Here is a 14,850-nt window from a genome sequence, read left to right on the forward strand (position 1 = left end):
TTGGTGGGACCATGAAGAAACAAGAACAGTGATACCCTGCTGGAGGAAGTGGTACGTTACCACAGTGACTCAAAAAGCAATCAGGCTTGCTAAATGTGTCCTAAAGATGAGGATGTGAACATCCTCAGATACAGCAATTTCACTTTTAGATATGCACCCTAGAGAAGCTCTTGCTTATGTAAAATGACTGGTTCAAGATGTACATTGTAGTATTATTTATAACAACAATAAAAGAAAATTTACCTAAATGTCACAGCTTTGTATTTCACAGGAAACTAGATGATGAAACTGAAGAAATGCTTTTACAATTTACAACTGACTATAAAATATGACTGTAAAGATGAACAAATCTCAGCACAGATAATGTCAAAACTCAAAGATATATTGGTAAGAAAACTGCTCTTCTGAACTGCACACAGTATCAGCACTTATGAGTGATTTATACAGAACAAGACTATCTACAGGACTGGAAAATACTGTAAGTCAATCATTTACTGTAAAGATGGCTACACAGAAAATGTATTATGTAGTGCCTTTGCTACATAATAGAATACCATTAGTTGAAAAAAGATGGAAAAAAGTCAAGAATACCTCCTTGAAAATATTTAATAAACACCACTATTATACAAATATAAAATAGAACAGTGCCCAATTTTCCCATCATACTTCAGCCCAATATACTCACCAAGTCTTTGGGTTGACTTCATACTTGTAAAGGTCATCTACCAATCCATATTTGTTGCCTGGTAATGCTTTATAGCCTCCATGAACATAAATGGACTTTGTTATTTCATCATATACACTGGTATGGCCATATCCCCCTTGAACAATAGCTCCTTTAGTTTCCGGAACAAGCCAAGTGTTTGATGCTATAAGAGAAAGAAGATAAAATGTGAACTTAAATAGTATTTTTAAAAAACTAATATACCACCAAACTACCAACTAATTCATTCTAATACCACATTTTATAAGTAAAGCACATCTAATAATAATTTAATTTTTTTAAAGTATTAAATATGTGCTAGTTACTATGTTGGGTGCTAAAGACAGAAGATGAGTAAAACTGGTCTCTTCATAGATTTTAATTAAACTTTGAAATATTGAAAATATCAAATTTTTGTATGTGCAAGAAAAAACTAAACCTTATTCTCACACATATTTCTGTATCTGTAAATAACCCTGAAAAAAGAAAGATTTAATAAAAGTTCATGAGAGGTTGTTACGTTACAGGCTGAGTCAGTCACCGACATTATAAAGACTAAAAAGATAAGACTCTTGTCTTCACAATTTTTAGCACTGAGCTAGTCTTTTCTCTCTTGATTATGAGTCTCACTATCCCGTCTAAGAGTCCTTTGTATTACTGATAAACACCTAAAAATTAAATTCCCAAGACTCATTTGACAGCTCTGTTACCATCAGTTTCCAGTAATGAAAGTACTTGGGAGAGGCCAGAAGGCAAAGGGAAGACAGACACTCTACTTTCTTTCTTCTCTAGCAGCAGGAGCAGGTAGGGGGCTACGGGGCCCTGGCAGTGGTGGTTTTACAGCAAGAGAAGCAGGCACGGCACCTGCTTAGGGGCAGAAGCAGCATCTACTGTAAGCAGCTCACTTACAAACGTGGTCCCAAGTTCCAGCCTGGGTATGCAGCAGCTCCAGATTCCTGACTAATTCCCTCATTTTGGTGTCTCTAGTACTACTGTAATTAACTCCCTATTTTAAGTCCCATTCTACTTGATACATCTAGAAGGGACTCTCATTTCTATAGCAAATTCACTGACACAAGTTCTAATCATATGCAAGGCATGCTTTTGCAAATATGCAAATAAAAAAATACATATCTTTTGGCCTTAAAGGAATTTATAAAGAGCAACCATACAGAAATCTGTTATTAGTCTTTAAATATCCAATCACATCACACTTGCATCTTCCCTCTAAATGTGTCACCTAAACTTTGGCATCCTAGACAGCTCATTGAAATACTCAAAGTAACAGAAAATAAAGATGATGCTTAAAAATTCTTTACATTCACACAATTTTAAGGTAGTAAAGAATATGATACTTCATCAATCATAAAAGTAGTTATAAAGGAAGTATCAGAAAGGATTTGTTAAAGCCAATTTTACTCAGAGAAAACGAAACATATTTAAAGAAATTTCAGAGTATTCTTGTAACGAATGGGCATTCCTTTAATATTCTTAAACCACTTATTAAAGCTATATACAGCCAAACTGCAAGTTTTCATGTTTTTATACATTCTCTTTTAATAAAAAAAGATAAAACTACTTCTTACTAAAAAATATTGTGGCAATAAAGAGGTATATAATGCAACAGTTAATGTTACCTTCTCCTCTACCCCACTATCTAGAGCTATTTTTCACAAATTGTTATGTTCAGATTATTTTGAAACTACAATTCTGAGTATTGTATTACAATAGACAGGATAAATTTATATGACTTACATGTACATACATATCTATAAATATTTGTACCAAAAAACCATGCCATTTTACAACTATATTTTCACTTAACAAAACATCTGGGCATCTTTTCACATCTCATTTATTGCTTTCACTTTCATTAGCTAAATTCTATTGCATTGATGGTAACTTAAACAATCCTACATTGTGACTCACTGGAGTTTCAGTTTGTTCTTAAAAACAAGGATGTAATAAGCAACCTGGCAATCAGCTATAGCATCAACATCTAGAGTATACATTATGTCTCAGGGAGTATCTCACTAGTTCATTTGATAATATGAAACCTTTGAAAGTTTACTATTGCTATCCTTTCCTTACAACTAAGGAAATTTAGAGTTAAAAAAATTAACACACCAAATGTTTAAAAGTTGGCATAGACTAATTTCTCCCTCTCCTTCCCACTAACAAACCCAGTGAAGTGAGTGAGTGAAGTCGCTCAGTCGTGTCTGACTCTTTGCGACCCCATGGACTGTAGCCCACCAGGCTCCTCCATCCATGGGATTCTCCAGGCAAGAATACTGGAGTGGGTTGCCATTTCCTTCTCCAGGGGATCTTTCCGACCCAGGGATCGAACCCAGGTCTCCCACGTTGCAGGCAGATGCTTTAACCTCTGAGCCACCAGGAAAGCCCAAAGGCTCCCTTAACAAATCCAGTAAACAGTCCCAAAGACAACCACAGGAGAAATATGAAAGGTGTAAGGAGGAATGCTGATTCTTAGGGCCTCCAAGACTATCAGATGGATATCTCATTACCACTGACCCAACAAAAGAAGGCTAGTCAGCCCAGCATTTCTCAACTCATAACCCAGCAATAAAAAGCAGGCTTACTCCTCCCGCAAATTGAAGGGGAACCCCCATGGATAACCCCAGATGACACTAGGAGCACCAGCAAGAGGGATTCACCAAACACTGCTTACAACAAGCAGACAGGGGAAGAGTTCCACTTTCCCTAAAGGCCTGAGATTGGAAAGGAGATCCCACCACAAGGTCTTAATGCTAAACCTAAACAGAGTGACTAACCTGCTAAAATAGAAGATTTAAGTAAGACTCAAAGACTCCCAATATAAAAGCCAAAATGTCCAAGATACTAAAAAAAAAAAAAAAAAAAAATCACTTGTCATGTTGTCTTGTTGAGAACCAGATCAGTCAAGTGACACTAACTCTTACAACAAGCAACTACAAGTTATCTTGAAACAACAAATCTCAGCAAAAAAAAAAAAGGGGGGGGGGGGTGAGGAGACAAAGGAAGGAAAGAAGGAAGAGAGGGAGGGAAGGAGTGAGGAGGGAAGGAAGGAAGAAAGGAAAATACAGGAACAAATATGAGTCAACTGGATAGACTCAATAGTAGAGATGACAGAGGATAGAATCAGTAGACTTGAGGATATAGCAGTAAAATTTACCCAATCTGAACACCAGAGAAAACAAACTTAAAAAAAAAAAAAAAAAAAAAAAAACAGTCTAAGAAACCTTTGGGACAAGAACAATTGGTCCAACATTTGTACCACTGGAATCCCACAAGAAGAGAAGAAAGAGAACGGAACTGAAAGAGCTATTTTTAAAAATGGTGGCTGAAAACATTCAAATTGTGTATAAGACATAAACATACAGACTTCCCCGGCAGTTGAGTAGTTAAGACTCAGCACTTCAATGTTTCCACTGCAGGTGGTGCAGGTTCAATTTCTGGTCGGGGAACTAAGATCACACATGCCATATGGCACAGTAAAAAATTTTTTTACTTAAAAATAAAACGCTAAACTAAACTAAAAGACTTTGAAATCTGTGGCCCTCTCCTTAAAGGATGGCTTAAGAAAATTCTTCAGACAAATGAAATGATAAAAGAATATTGGAACATCAGGAAAGAACAAATAAAGCAGATATGTGAGTACACACAATAAACTCTCCTCCTCTTTGAGGCTTACAAATAATATATGATGAAGGAAACAAAAACTATAACATCATCTGACACTCACAACAATGATATTTAGAAGTGGGGAAAGTGAGGGATGTAAATCAAAGTTTCCATGTTTCACTTGATGTGGTAAAATGTTGATACTAGTAGACAGACAACTCACTTATGTATATTTTAATACCCAAAACAAACTCTAAGAAACAATCTCTAAGAAAACTATACAGAGAAATACACTCACAAACACTATAAATAAATCAAGACTGAATTCTAAAACTTGTTAAGTTCACCCATGAGAAACAAGTGAAGAGAAACAGAGGCACAAGAAACAGGAAACAAACAAAAATAATAAAATAGCAGACTTAGGCACTAACATATCAAAGTTACCTTAAATTAAATGATCCATTTATGACATTCTTAAAATTGTAAGATTACATAAAGAACAGATCGGTGACTGTCAAGGGTTAGGACGGGATGGGAAAGGAATAAGGGTATTTGGGAGATGTTGTTGTTCTTGTTGTCTAGTCACTGAGTTGTATCTCACTCTTTTGCAACCCCAAGGACTGTAGCCTACCAGGTTCCTCTGTCCATGGGATTTTCCAGACAAGAATACTGGAGTGGGTTGCCATTTCCTTCTCCAGGGGATCTTCCCGACCCAGGGATCAAACCCACGTTTCCTGGGCTGCAGGAGGTTTCTTTACCACTGAACCATAAAGGAAGTAGGTATGGTCTAAAAAAGATACTGTGAGGGATTCTTGTGTTGACAGACACTACAATGGTAGATACATGAGACAACATGCAATAAAACTGCCCAGAACTAAATATACACACACATCTACACACGCTACATACACGCACATGCAAATGAGTTCTAATGAAACTGGAGAAATCTGAACATCAGTGGATTGTATCAATGTTAATACCCAGGTTGTAATTCTGTACTATATTTTTGCAAGATGTTTACCACCAAGGAAAACAGCATAAAGGATATACAGGATCACTCTGTTACTTCTTACAAGTGTATGTGAATTTACAATTTTCTCAAGTTAAAATTTAAATGGAAAAAAATATATCACCCTACTAGCAACGGAAAGTTCATCATGAAATACACTATTGCACTCAACTACTCATTAAATATTTTAAAAAACTAAAAGTGTAAGAGCTATGACACAAGTCTGACACCAAAGTGAGTTACTAAATACCCCTGCAGAATCTCTCAAGGTTTAGTCACCAGCAATTCAAATAAGAAAGAGTGATATGGTAGTTTCAGATGAAAAATTAAGAAAACAGTTTTGTTCAGATATAGGTGATAAACTTGAAATGTAAAATTAATTATGATTACACTCTCATTTTATTCTTACTATTTTTGCATTTGGAAAAGTGCACATAGTACAAGGTTTCATTTTGTCTCAATAAACATTTAAAGTAACAAAATATCAGTCATTTCAGAAAACGTATTTAAGATTGATATGTTATTTGCACATGCATGAATTTTGTTTTTAATTCTGTAATATGCTCTACCACAGTCCCAATTTATTAAAAATGAAACACCAATTCATTAAAGAGAAGAGAGAGACAATAAATACACAAATACCTGAAACAACAGAATAATTTTGCAAAAGTAAAAAGCAAAAATGACATATATATCAGGAGTTCTTTATCAGGCTATGAAGGAAATATTTAGATAGCATTTAACAGCCTGGCATAAACAACTTAAAAAGCAGAAGAAAATATTAAAAATGATACTGGAGAACAAGCAGCACAGAATTATCATTTTAAAGAAAAGAGAAACAGGGTGAGCCCTGTGATTGCTCAAACATATGCTGAGAAGAAATTCCTCATCACTGAGCAAAAAGGGGGATTTAACTGCAAACAGATTCTGGTGATCTTACCAGGTTGAGGAAACAAAGATCAGCATTTGAAAAGAACAGTCCTACAAGCTAGAATTCATAGGAAATAATACCAGATATGTGGTTTCTACAGAGTGCATGCTCAAGAGATCGGCGGGAATGTCCCAAGTTTTTGCTGAGTACTGATTTGCATGTGCATAAGAGAAAACTACTTAAAGCCATGGAAAGAACCACCAGAAACTAGTAGACTGAACCACTCCTGGATCTCAAACAGGGCTGGGAACAATCTGAGCTCCCAGCAGCCACAGAAGATAGATCTCATACTATAGGAGGCATTAGGTAGAGTCCTGAAAAGGAAATCTAATATTGGATATAAAGGAATGAAATACTGCATTACATTAGCCATAAACTAAAAGTTACTCTGGATCCACTGTAACAGACCTCAGAAGCAATCTCCCAAAATATTTACACTTGAAGTTTAACCCCATGTTAGTACAATGTCAAACATTCTTTAAAGGAATACAGCAAAGTTCCCAGCAGTCAACAGAGTAAAAACATACAATATTCAAAATGCATTAAAAAATTAACAAGCATAGAGGCCAAAGAAAACATGATCCATAATAAGAAGAAAAATCAATCGTGACACAGAATAACAAAGAAGATAGAATTAAAAGAAGAGAATGCTTCAAAAGCTACTGTAAATCCACTCAAATACATTCAATAGTGTTAGAGAAAATATGAACATGAGATTTAAAAAAAGGCTCAAAAAGAATCCCTGGAAATGAAAAATACATTGAATAGAATTAACACAAGAGTAAGCACTATGGGAAAAAAGAACAATGAAATTTAAAATACTAAAATAGAAACTATTCAAAATGAAGCATACAAACAGAAACAATGAAAAACAATTAACAGAATATCAGGGACCTGTATAACAATATCAAGTAGCCTAATCTAATAGGAGTTTCAGAAGTATGCCAGTGGCAAACAGAAATAGTGTTGGAAAAAACAGTATCTCAAATTTAATGACCTCTGTAAATCCATAAAACCAAGAAGATCAATGATATAAAATAGGACAAAATAAAGAAATAAACCCATGTCAAGGAATAGCATGAAGTGATAAAGATGAACAAGCAGAAGAGCAAAAATGAGAATGCTAGTTGACTCTCAGCAGAAACCAAGGAAGGAGGAAGACAAGGAAGTTACATTTTTAAATTAATGAGAAGGGGGGAAAACCATTCACCCAGTACTCTGTACTAAAAAGTAACTATCAAAGTAGAAATCTATATCCCACAAAATATTTTCCAAAAGTCAAAGTGAGTAAAACCTTTTTTAGACAAAGGAAAAAAAAGAAGAGAGGATATATCATTGAAGACTTGCCCTATAAAAAATAACCCCAAAAGTTCTTTAAACTGAATAAAAATTACACTTGAAACTAGACAGAATCTGGATTTGTATAGATGAATGAGGAGTATAAGAAATGGTTGATATATGAGTAAATACTCAAGGTGTCATTTCTCCTTTTCCCTCCCAGTAAATGATGATTAACTGTCCAAACTAAGAACTGTAACAATGTATTATGCTCTTCATAACATACGAGATATGATATAAGCACAAAGGAAAAAAGAGGGAAATGCAGGAATACTATTCTGAGTTTCTGACACTGTATGTAAAGTGATAGAATACTATGTAAAAGTAGAATCTGATAAGCTAATATACATATTATCAACCCTAGAGTAACCTTTATAAAAATAAAATTTTAAAGTATAGTTAACAAATTAATAGTCCTACAGATTCAAGGAGCTGAGAAAACCACAAACGATAAATTTCATGAAATCCACACCACAATGCAACTGCTGAAAACTAAAAGCACAGAAAACATTTCAGAAGCAGCTACAGAAAAATTTAAAAAAAAACAACCTATAGGGGAATAACAGCTCAAATGACAGACTTTATCCTAAGAAACTACGAAGGACAGAAGGAAGCAGCCTTGTTGTTCAATCACCAAGTCCTTTTCGATTCAGTGACCCCATGAACTGCAGCATGTCAAGTTTTCCTATCCTTCACTATCTCCGTGAGTTTGCTCAAACTCATGTCCACTGAGTCAGTGATACCATCCATCTTATCCTCTGTCACCCCCTTCTCCTCCTGCCCTCAATCATTCCTAGCATCAGGGTCTTTTCCAGTATTGGAGCTTCAGCTTCAGCATCAGTCCTTCCAAAGAATATTCTGGATTGATTTCCTTTAGGATTGACTGGTTTGATTTCCTTGCTGTCCAAGGGGTTCCCAAGAGTCTTCTCCTGCACCACAATTTGAAAGCATCAATTCAGGACTCAGCCTTCTTTATGGGCCAACCCTCACATCCATACACAACTACAGGAAAAATCATAGCTTTAACTATCTGGACCTTAGTCGGTGAAGTGATGTCTCTTGCTTTTGAACATGCTACCTAGGTTTGTCATAGCTTTTCTTCCAAGGAGCAAGCAGGTTTTAATTTCGTGGCTGAGTCACTGTCAGCAGTGATTTTGGAGCCCAGGAAAATAAAATCTGTCACTGTTAACTTTTTCATCTATTTGCCATGAAGTGATGGGACCAAATGCCATGATCTTCAATTTTTGAATGTTGAGATTTAAGCCAGCTTTTTCACTCTCCACTTTCACCTTTATCAAGAAGCTCTTTAGTTCCTCTTCACTTTCTGCCATAAGAGTAGTATCATCTACATATCTGAGGTTATTGATATTTCTCCCAGCAACCCTGATTCCAGCTTGTGATTTTCCAGCCTGGCATTTTTCGTGATGTTCTCTGCATATAAGTTTAAAAAGCAGGGTGACAGTATCTCCTTTGATGTACTCCTTTCCCAATTTGGAACCAGTCCATTGTTCCATGTCCAGTACTAACAGTTGCTTCTTGTCCGGCATACAGGTTTCTCAGGAGGCACATAAGGTCAATGGGTATTCCCATCTCTTTTTCCATAGTTTGTTGTGATCCATACAATCAAAGGCTTTAGCGTAGTCAATGAAGCAAAAGTAGATGCTTTTTTGGAATTCTCTTGCTTTTCTCCAGCATGTGCTGGGTCATATGCCATTTCTATGATCAGCACATGTTGAAAATTTGATCTCTAGCTCCTCTGCTTTTTCCAAATCCAGCTTGAACATCTGGAAGGTCTTGGTTCATGAACTGCTCTTAACTAGCTTGAAGGATTTTAAACATTACCTTGCTGGCATGTGAAATGAATGCAATTGTGTGGTAGTTTGAATATTCTTTGGCATTGTCCTTTCTTGGGAAGGGAATGAAAAATGACCTTTTCCAGTCCTGTGGCCACTGCTGAGTTTTCCAGATTTGCTGACATACTGAGTGCAGCACTTTAACAGCATCATCTTTTAGGATTTGAAATAGTTCAGCTGGAATTCCATAACCTAAGTTAATTCCATCAACTAAGCCCATGTACTACAACTTCTAAATGTGTGTGCTCTAGAGCCTAGGCACTACAATGAGAGAGGCCACCATTTTGAGAAGCCTACACACCACAACTAGAAAAGTGGTCCCTGATTTTCACAACTAGAGAAAGCCTGGGTGCAGCAATGAAGACCCAGCACAACCAAAAATAAATCAATAAATGAATAAATTAATTAAATTTTTAATTTAAGAAAATTAACTAATTTTTTAAAAATTAAAAATAAACAAGTAAAGGAAAATCCAGTAGAAGTTAAAAATGAAATAGATACATCCACAGTCATAACTGGAAATCCACAATGTTCTTTCAAGAACTAAGGAAAGTACTAAACAGAATACCAGTAAAGAGACAGAAGACTTGAATCATTTTATCAACCATAATATAACTGGCACTTATAGAACACCACAACCAATAGCAGCAGAAGATGTATCTGCTTTAACATTCACCAAGGTAGACCATATTCTGGGTCAGCAAATAAGACTCAAGAAAAAATTTAACTGTAAAATATATAGTCTCTGACAACAGTAGAATTAAACCAGAAATAAAGGCAAGAAAGACATCAGAAGAATCTTCATATATATATGAATCAAACAAAATACCACTAAACAACCCGGGAGCCAAAGAAAAGAACCACAAAAAAAAAAGCAGAAAACATTTTGAACTAAATAGAAACAAGAAAGAAGAAGCCTCTTTCAAAACGTATGTGATATAGCTAAAGCAGTACTTACAGTGGTCATTTTCAACAGTGGTTCCCTGAAGCATCAACTGGCATTACCTGGAAACTTTTTAAAAATGCAAATTCCCTGGCAACAATCTTAACATAATGAATAAGAAAATCAGAGTTTAGGGCATAGTGATCTATTTTAACAACCCGCCACGTGGTTCCTAGGTATTAAGTTTGAGAACTACTGACTTGGAAATTCTTAACAATTCTTTTTTAAAAAGAAGAAGAAAGGTCTCAGTCTCAATTCAATGATCTGTTCTTTCACCTTAAGAAATCAGAAAAACAAGAGAAATAAAACGCAAAGAAGGAAATAAATGTAACAAATAAAGCATTAATCAATATGACAGAAAACAGGAAACAAAAGCTGGTTATTTGAAAAAGTCAATAAAATTGATTAACCTACTAATCTCTAGTCAGACAGACCAGAAAAATAAAACACAGATATCCATATCAGACATAAGAGGAAACATCACTACAGATTTTACAAGTATTAAAAAGAATAATAGGGAATATAATGAACAGTTTCATGCCAATAAGTTTAACATCTTAAATGACACAGACAAATTCCTTAAGAACCCAGACTACCAAATGTCATTCAAAAAGAAATTGATCATTTGAATATTGCTAACATTTATTAAAGAAAATAAATGTCATAGTCAAAATCTTTCCTACAAAGAAAGTCTCTGGGCCAAATAGTTGCACTGGTGAACTCAACATTTAAGAAAGAAGTAATACCAATGCTACACAAACTCTTACAGAAAATAGAACAGGACAAAACATTTCTCAAATCATTTTACCATTACCCAGATTACAAAAGCAGACAAAGACATTACAAGAAATGAAAATGACAGTTCAAGATCTCTTGTGGGCATAAACATAAAAATCCTTAACAACATTTTTGCAAATCAATTATAGTGATGTATGAAAGGAATAATACATTGTGGCTAAGCAGAGTTTATCCAAAATGCAATAGTAGCTTAACATCTAAAAATCAATGTCATTCACCACACTAAGAAAGCAAAAAAAGAAATAAAAGAAATAAAAAAACAAATGATCTTCTCAATAGATACAGAAAATTAGTTGACAAAATTTAACATTATTCATGCAAAAGACTCAGCAAACCAGGAATAAAAGTGAATTTCCTTTATAGCTTATGGAAACACACTTGTATCCCAACTGGTGTGTGAAAATTGTATAAATCTTAATTATGTTGAATTGGTTCATAGTGCTTTTCAGGTCTACTATATCCTTCTACTTCTGTATATTCATTCTATAATTTGTGAAAGTTTGGTATTTAAACTTCAACTAAAAATCTTAATTTATCTACTTTAAAAAAGTGAACTTCCTCTACCTGATAAAAGCATCCCCCAAAAAAATCACATCGCTAATATAGTAACAGTAATTAAAATACTGGAGCTTTCTTTACTAAAATTTTTAAAAAGGCAGAAGTGTCTGCTAGCACTACCTTACCCAGTATTGTACCAGAGATGCCAGCAGGACAAAGAAAATAATGAAACATAGATAGAGTGAAAAGGAAGATGAATATTTATTAGCCTGAGCATAATACATGATCATCTGTGTACAAAACAAGAAAGAATCTACCTGAAAACTACAAGGAATAATAAGTGTTTTCAGCAAAGTTGCAGTGTGCCAAATGCTGAAGTGTCCATAAGTTAGAAGACTCAATATTGTTAAAGGCTCAATTTTCCCCAATATAGGTGAAATGTACCTCCAATTAAAATTCCTACATGCTTTTCCTTATGAAACTGACCAACTGATTCTAAATTTTAAATGAAAATGTGAAGGACCTAGAGTAGTCCAAAATTTTTTAAAACAAAACAAACAAAAAATGACGGGAAGACAGACACTGCCTGATTTCAAAGCTATAGTCATCAGTAGAGTGTGATGTTAAACATAATATACATCAAAGAACCAGAATAGAATCCAAAGGTTGACTCACACATATACTGTCTATTGACTCTTCAATATATCTACCAAAGTAATTCAATAGGGAAAGAAAAATCTTTTCAACCAGAGAACAATTGTATATTCTTTAAAAACCGCAGCCCTTACTTCACGTCACATATGAAATTTAACTCAAATAGAAGACAGATCTGAGGATGAGAGCCAAAACTAAATATCTAGTAAAACACGTAAGAGAAAAACTTTTATGACCTTGGGCTTGACAAAAGATTTCTTAGGTAGAACACATTGACAAGCTGTATGTCATCCAAATTTAAAAGCTCTGCTTTTTAAAAGGCACTGTAAAAATGAAAAGGTATGCCACAACTGAAAGAAAGAATCTGCAAAATATACATCAGAGATAGGACTAATGTCCATAACATATTTTTTTAAAATCTCCTAAAACTCCATAATAAGGAGTCAAACAATAAGTTTGACTTATTTTGTCCAATTTTTAAGATGGACAAAAAGGATGTACAGACATTTTACCAAGGAATATATAAATGGTAAATATTGAAATAAAAAGACATTTAGTAACATTAATCATTAGGGAAATGCAAATAAAAAACTATAAGATATCCCTACAATTCCAGAATAGCTAGAATTAAAAAAAAACTAACACTGCCAAGTGTTGGTGAGGATGAGAAGTTACTGGAACTCTTGCTGGTAGGTTGCAGATGGTAGTATCACTTTGGTAAATAATATGGAAGTTTCTTATAAAGTTAAACACATAACTGCAAATAAGCCAGCAAGAATCATGAAAGACTGATTGTACAGGGGCATGTACTCATACTTTTTAGAGTAATGGAAATGCTTTATATCTTGATTCAGGTGGCACTTACACAACTATAAATCTCATCAAATTGCTCTCTGAAAACTAGTATTTTTATGCACACACACACGCACGTACAACACACACACATATGTACTGGTGACAAGTAAATCCGCTTTTCTCAGGCTCCCTCAACTTAGTGTAGTGCCTGGCCAAACATCTTAGAACTATCCTTGACTCCTTTTCCTCACATTTTACATAATTTCTCAGTGATTCCTAAGTAGTGATCTAAGATAAAGATCAAGAATCTTAAAAGATCAATATACAATAATAAAGCTTCAAAATATGTAAAGTAAAAACTGAAAGAATCATACAGAGAAATCTACAAAATCAACAGCATCATGGAAAATTTAATGTACCTTTCCCAGTGACTGACAGCACAGTTAAAATGTCAGTAAAGATCTAGAAGATTTAAACAACACAAGGAATTAAATTTAATAAACAACTGCATTAAGCCATTTTGGAAAAAAGTTCTGAAACTTTCTTAAAAAAAATTAAAGATATATTTTCCTCCCGACCCAGCATCCTTAGTTATTCAAAAAAGAGAAATAAAACCATGCCTACAAGTTGATTTGTATATTATGTGCATTGCAACTGTATTCACAACAGTCCAAAACTGGAAATAGCCCAGGCCCTGGAGAAGGGAAAGGCTGCCCACTCCAGTAATCTGGCCTGGAGAATTCCATGGACTGTATAGTCCGTTGGGTCACAAAGAGTTGGACACGACTGAGCGACTTTCACTTTCACTTTCATTCATCAGTAGGAGCATGAACAAAGAAAATGCCATGTAGTCATACACTGGAAAAGCACTCAACAATAAAAAGGAACAAATTACTAATAAACACAACATGTATAAATCTCAAAAGCATCATGATGAGTGGAAGAAGCCTTATTTTAAAAGAGATGCATAATGTGTGATTCCATTTATACAGAATTCCAGAACAAGCAAAACTATTTGATGGTGAAAAAAATCAGGAAGCAGGACAGGTGTCAACTGCAAAGGATCACGAGAGAACTTTCACAAGTAATGGTCAATGTCCTCTATTTTGATATAAGTTTGGGTTACAAATGTATGTTTTGTCAAAACTCAATGGACTGTGCACAGAAATTATGCTTTTCACTATATGTAACTTTTGAAATTAAAAGACCCTTTCTCCTTGGAAGAAAAGCTATGACCACCTAGATAGCATTATAAAAAGCAGAGACATTACTTTGTCAACAAAGGTCAGTCTAGTCAAGGCTATGGTTTTTCCAGTAGTCATGTATGGATGTGAGAGTTGGACACACTCTCAGAAAGCTGAGCACAGAAGAATTGATGCTTTTGAACTGTGGTGTTGGAGAAGACTCTTGAGAGTCCCTTGGACTGCAAGGAGATCCAACCAGTCCATCCTAAAGGAAATCAGTCCTGAATATTCACTGGAAGGCCTGATGCTGAAGCTAAAACTCCAATACTTTGGCCACCTGATGTGAAGAACTGACTCATTTGAAAAAACCCTGATGCTGAGAAAGACTGAAGGCGAGAGAAGGAGACGACAATCAGATGGTTGGATGGCATCAACAACTCAATGGACCTGAGTCTAAGTAAGCTCTGGGAGTTGGTGATGGACATGGAAGCATGGCACGCTGCAGTCCATGGGGTCACAAAGA

The 14,850-nt window shown here is 35.0% G+C and overlaps 1 protein-coding gene across 3 annotated transcripts in view; it reads right to left on the minus strand.

Annotated features, from left to right (window-relative positions):
• The window catches only part of ATRNL1 (attractin like 1), a 740,683-nt gene that overhangs the window by 638,236 nt on the left and 87,597 nt on the right, over window positions 1-14,850 (minus strand). For all 3 annotated transcript variants that reach the window (XM_043475348.1, XM_043475346.1, XM_043475347.1), the window contains one exon: window positions 686-869. In XM_043475348.1, coding sequence (XP_043331283.1) covers window positions 686-869 — 184 coding nt within the window. The remainder of the gene's footprint in view (window positions 1-685; window positions 870-14,850) is intronic.

The sequence above is a fragment of the Cervus canadensis genome, chromosome 8 (assembly GCF_019320065.1).
Source record: "Cervus canadensis isolate Bull #8, Minnesota chromosome 8, ASM1932006v1, whole genome shotgun sequence".
NCBI lineage: Eukaryota > Metazoa > Chordata > Mammalia > Artiodactyla > Cervidae > Cervus > Cervus canadensis.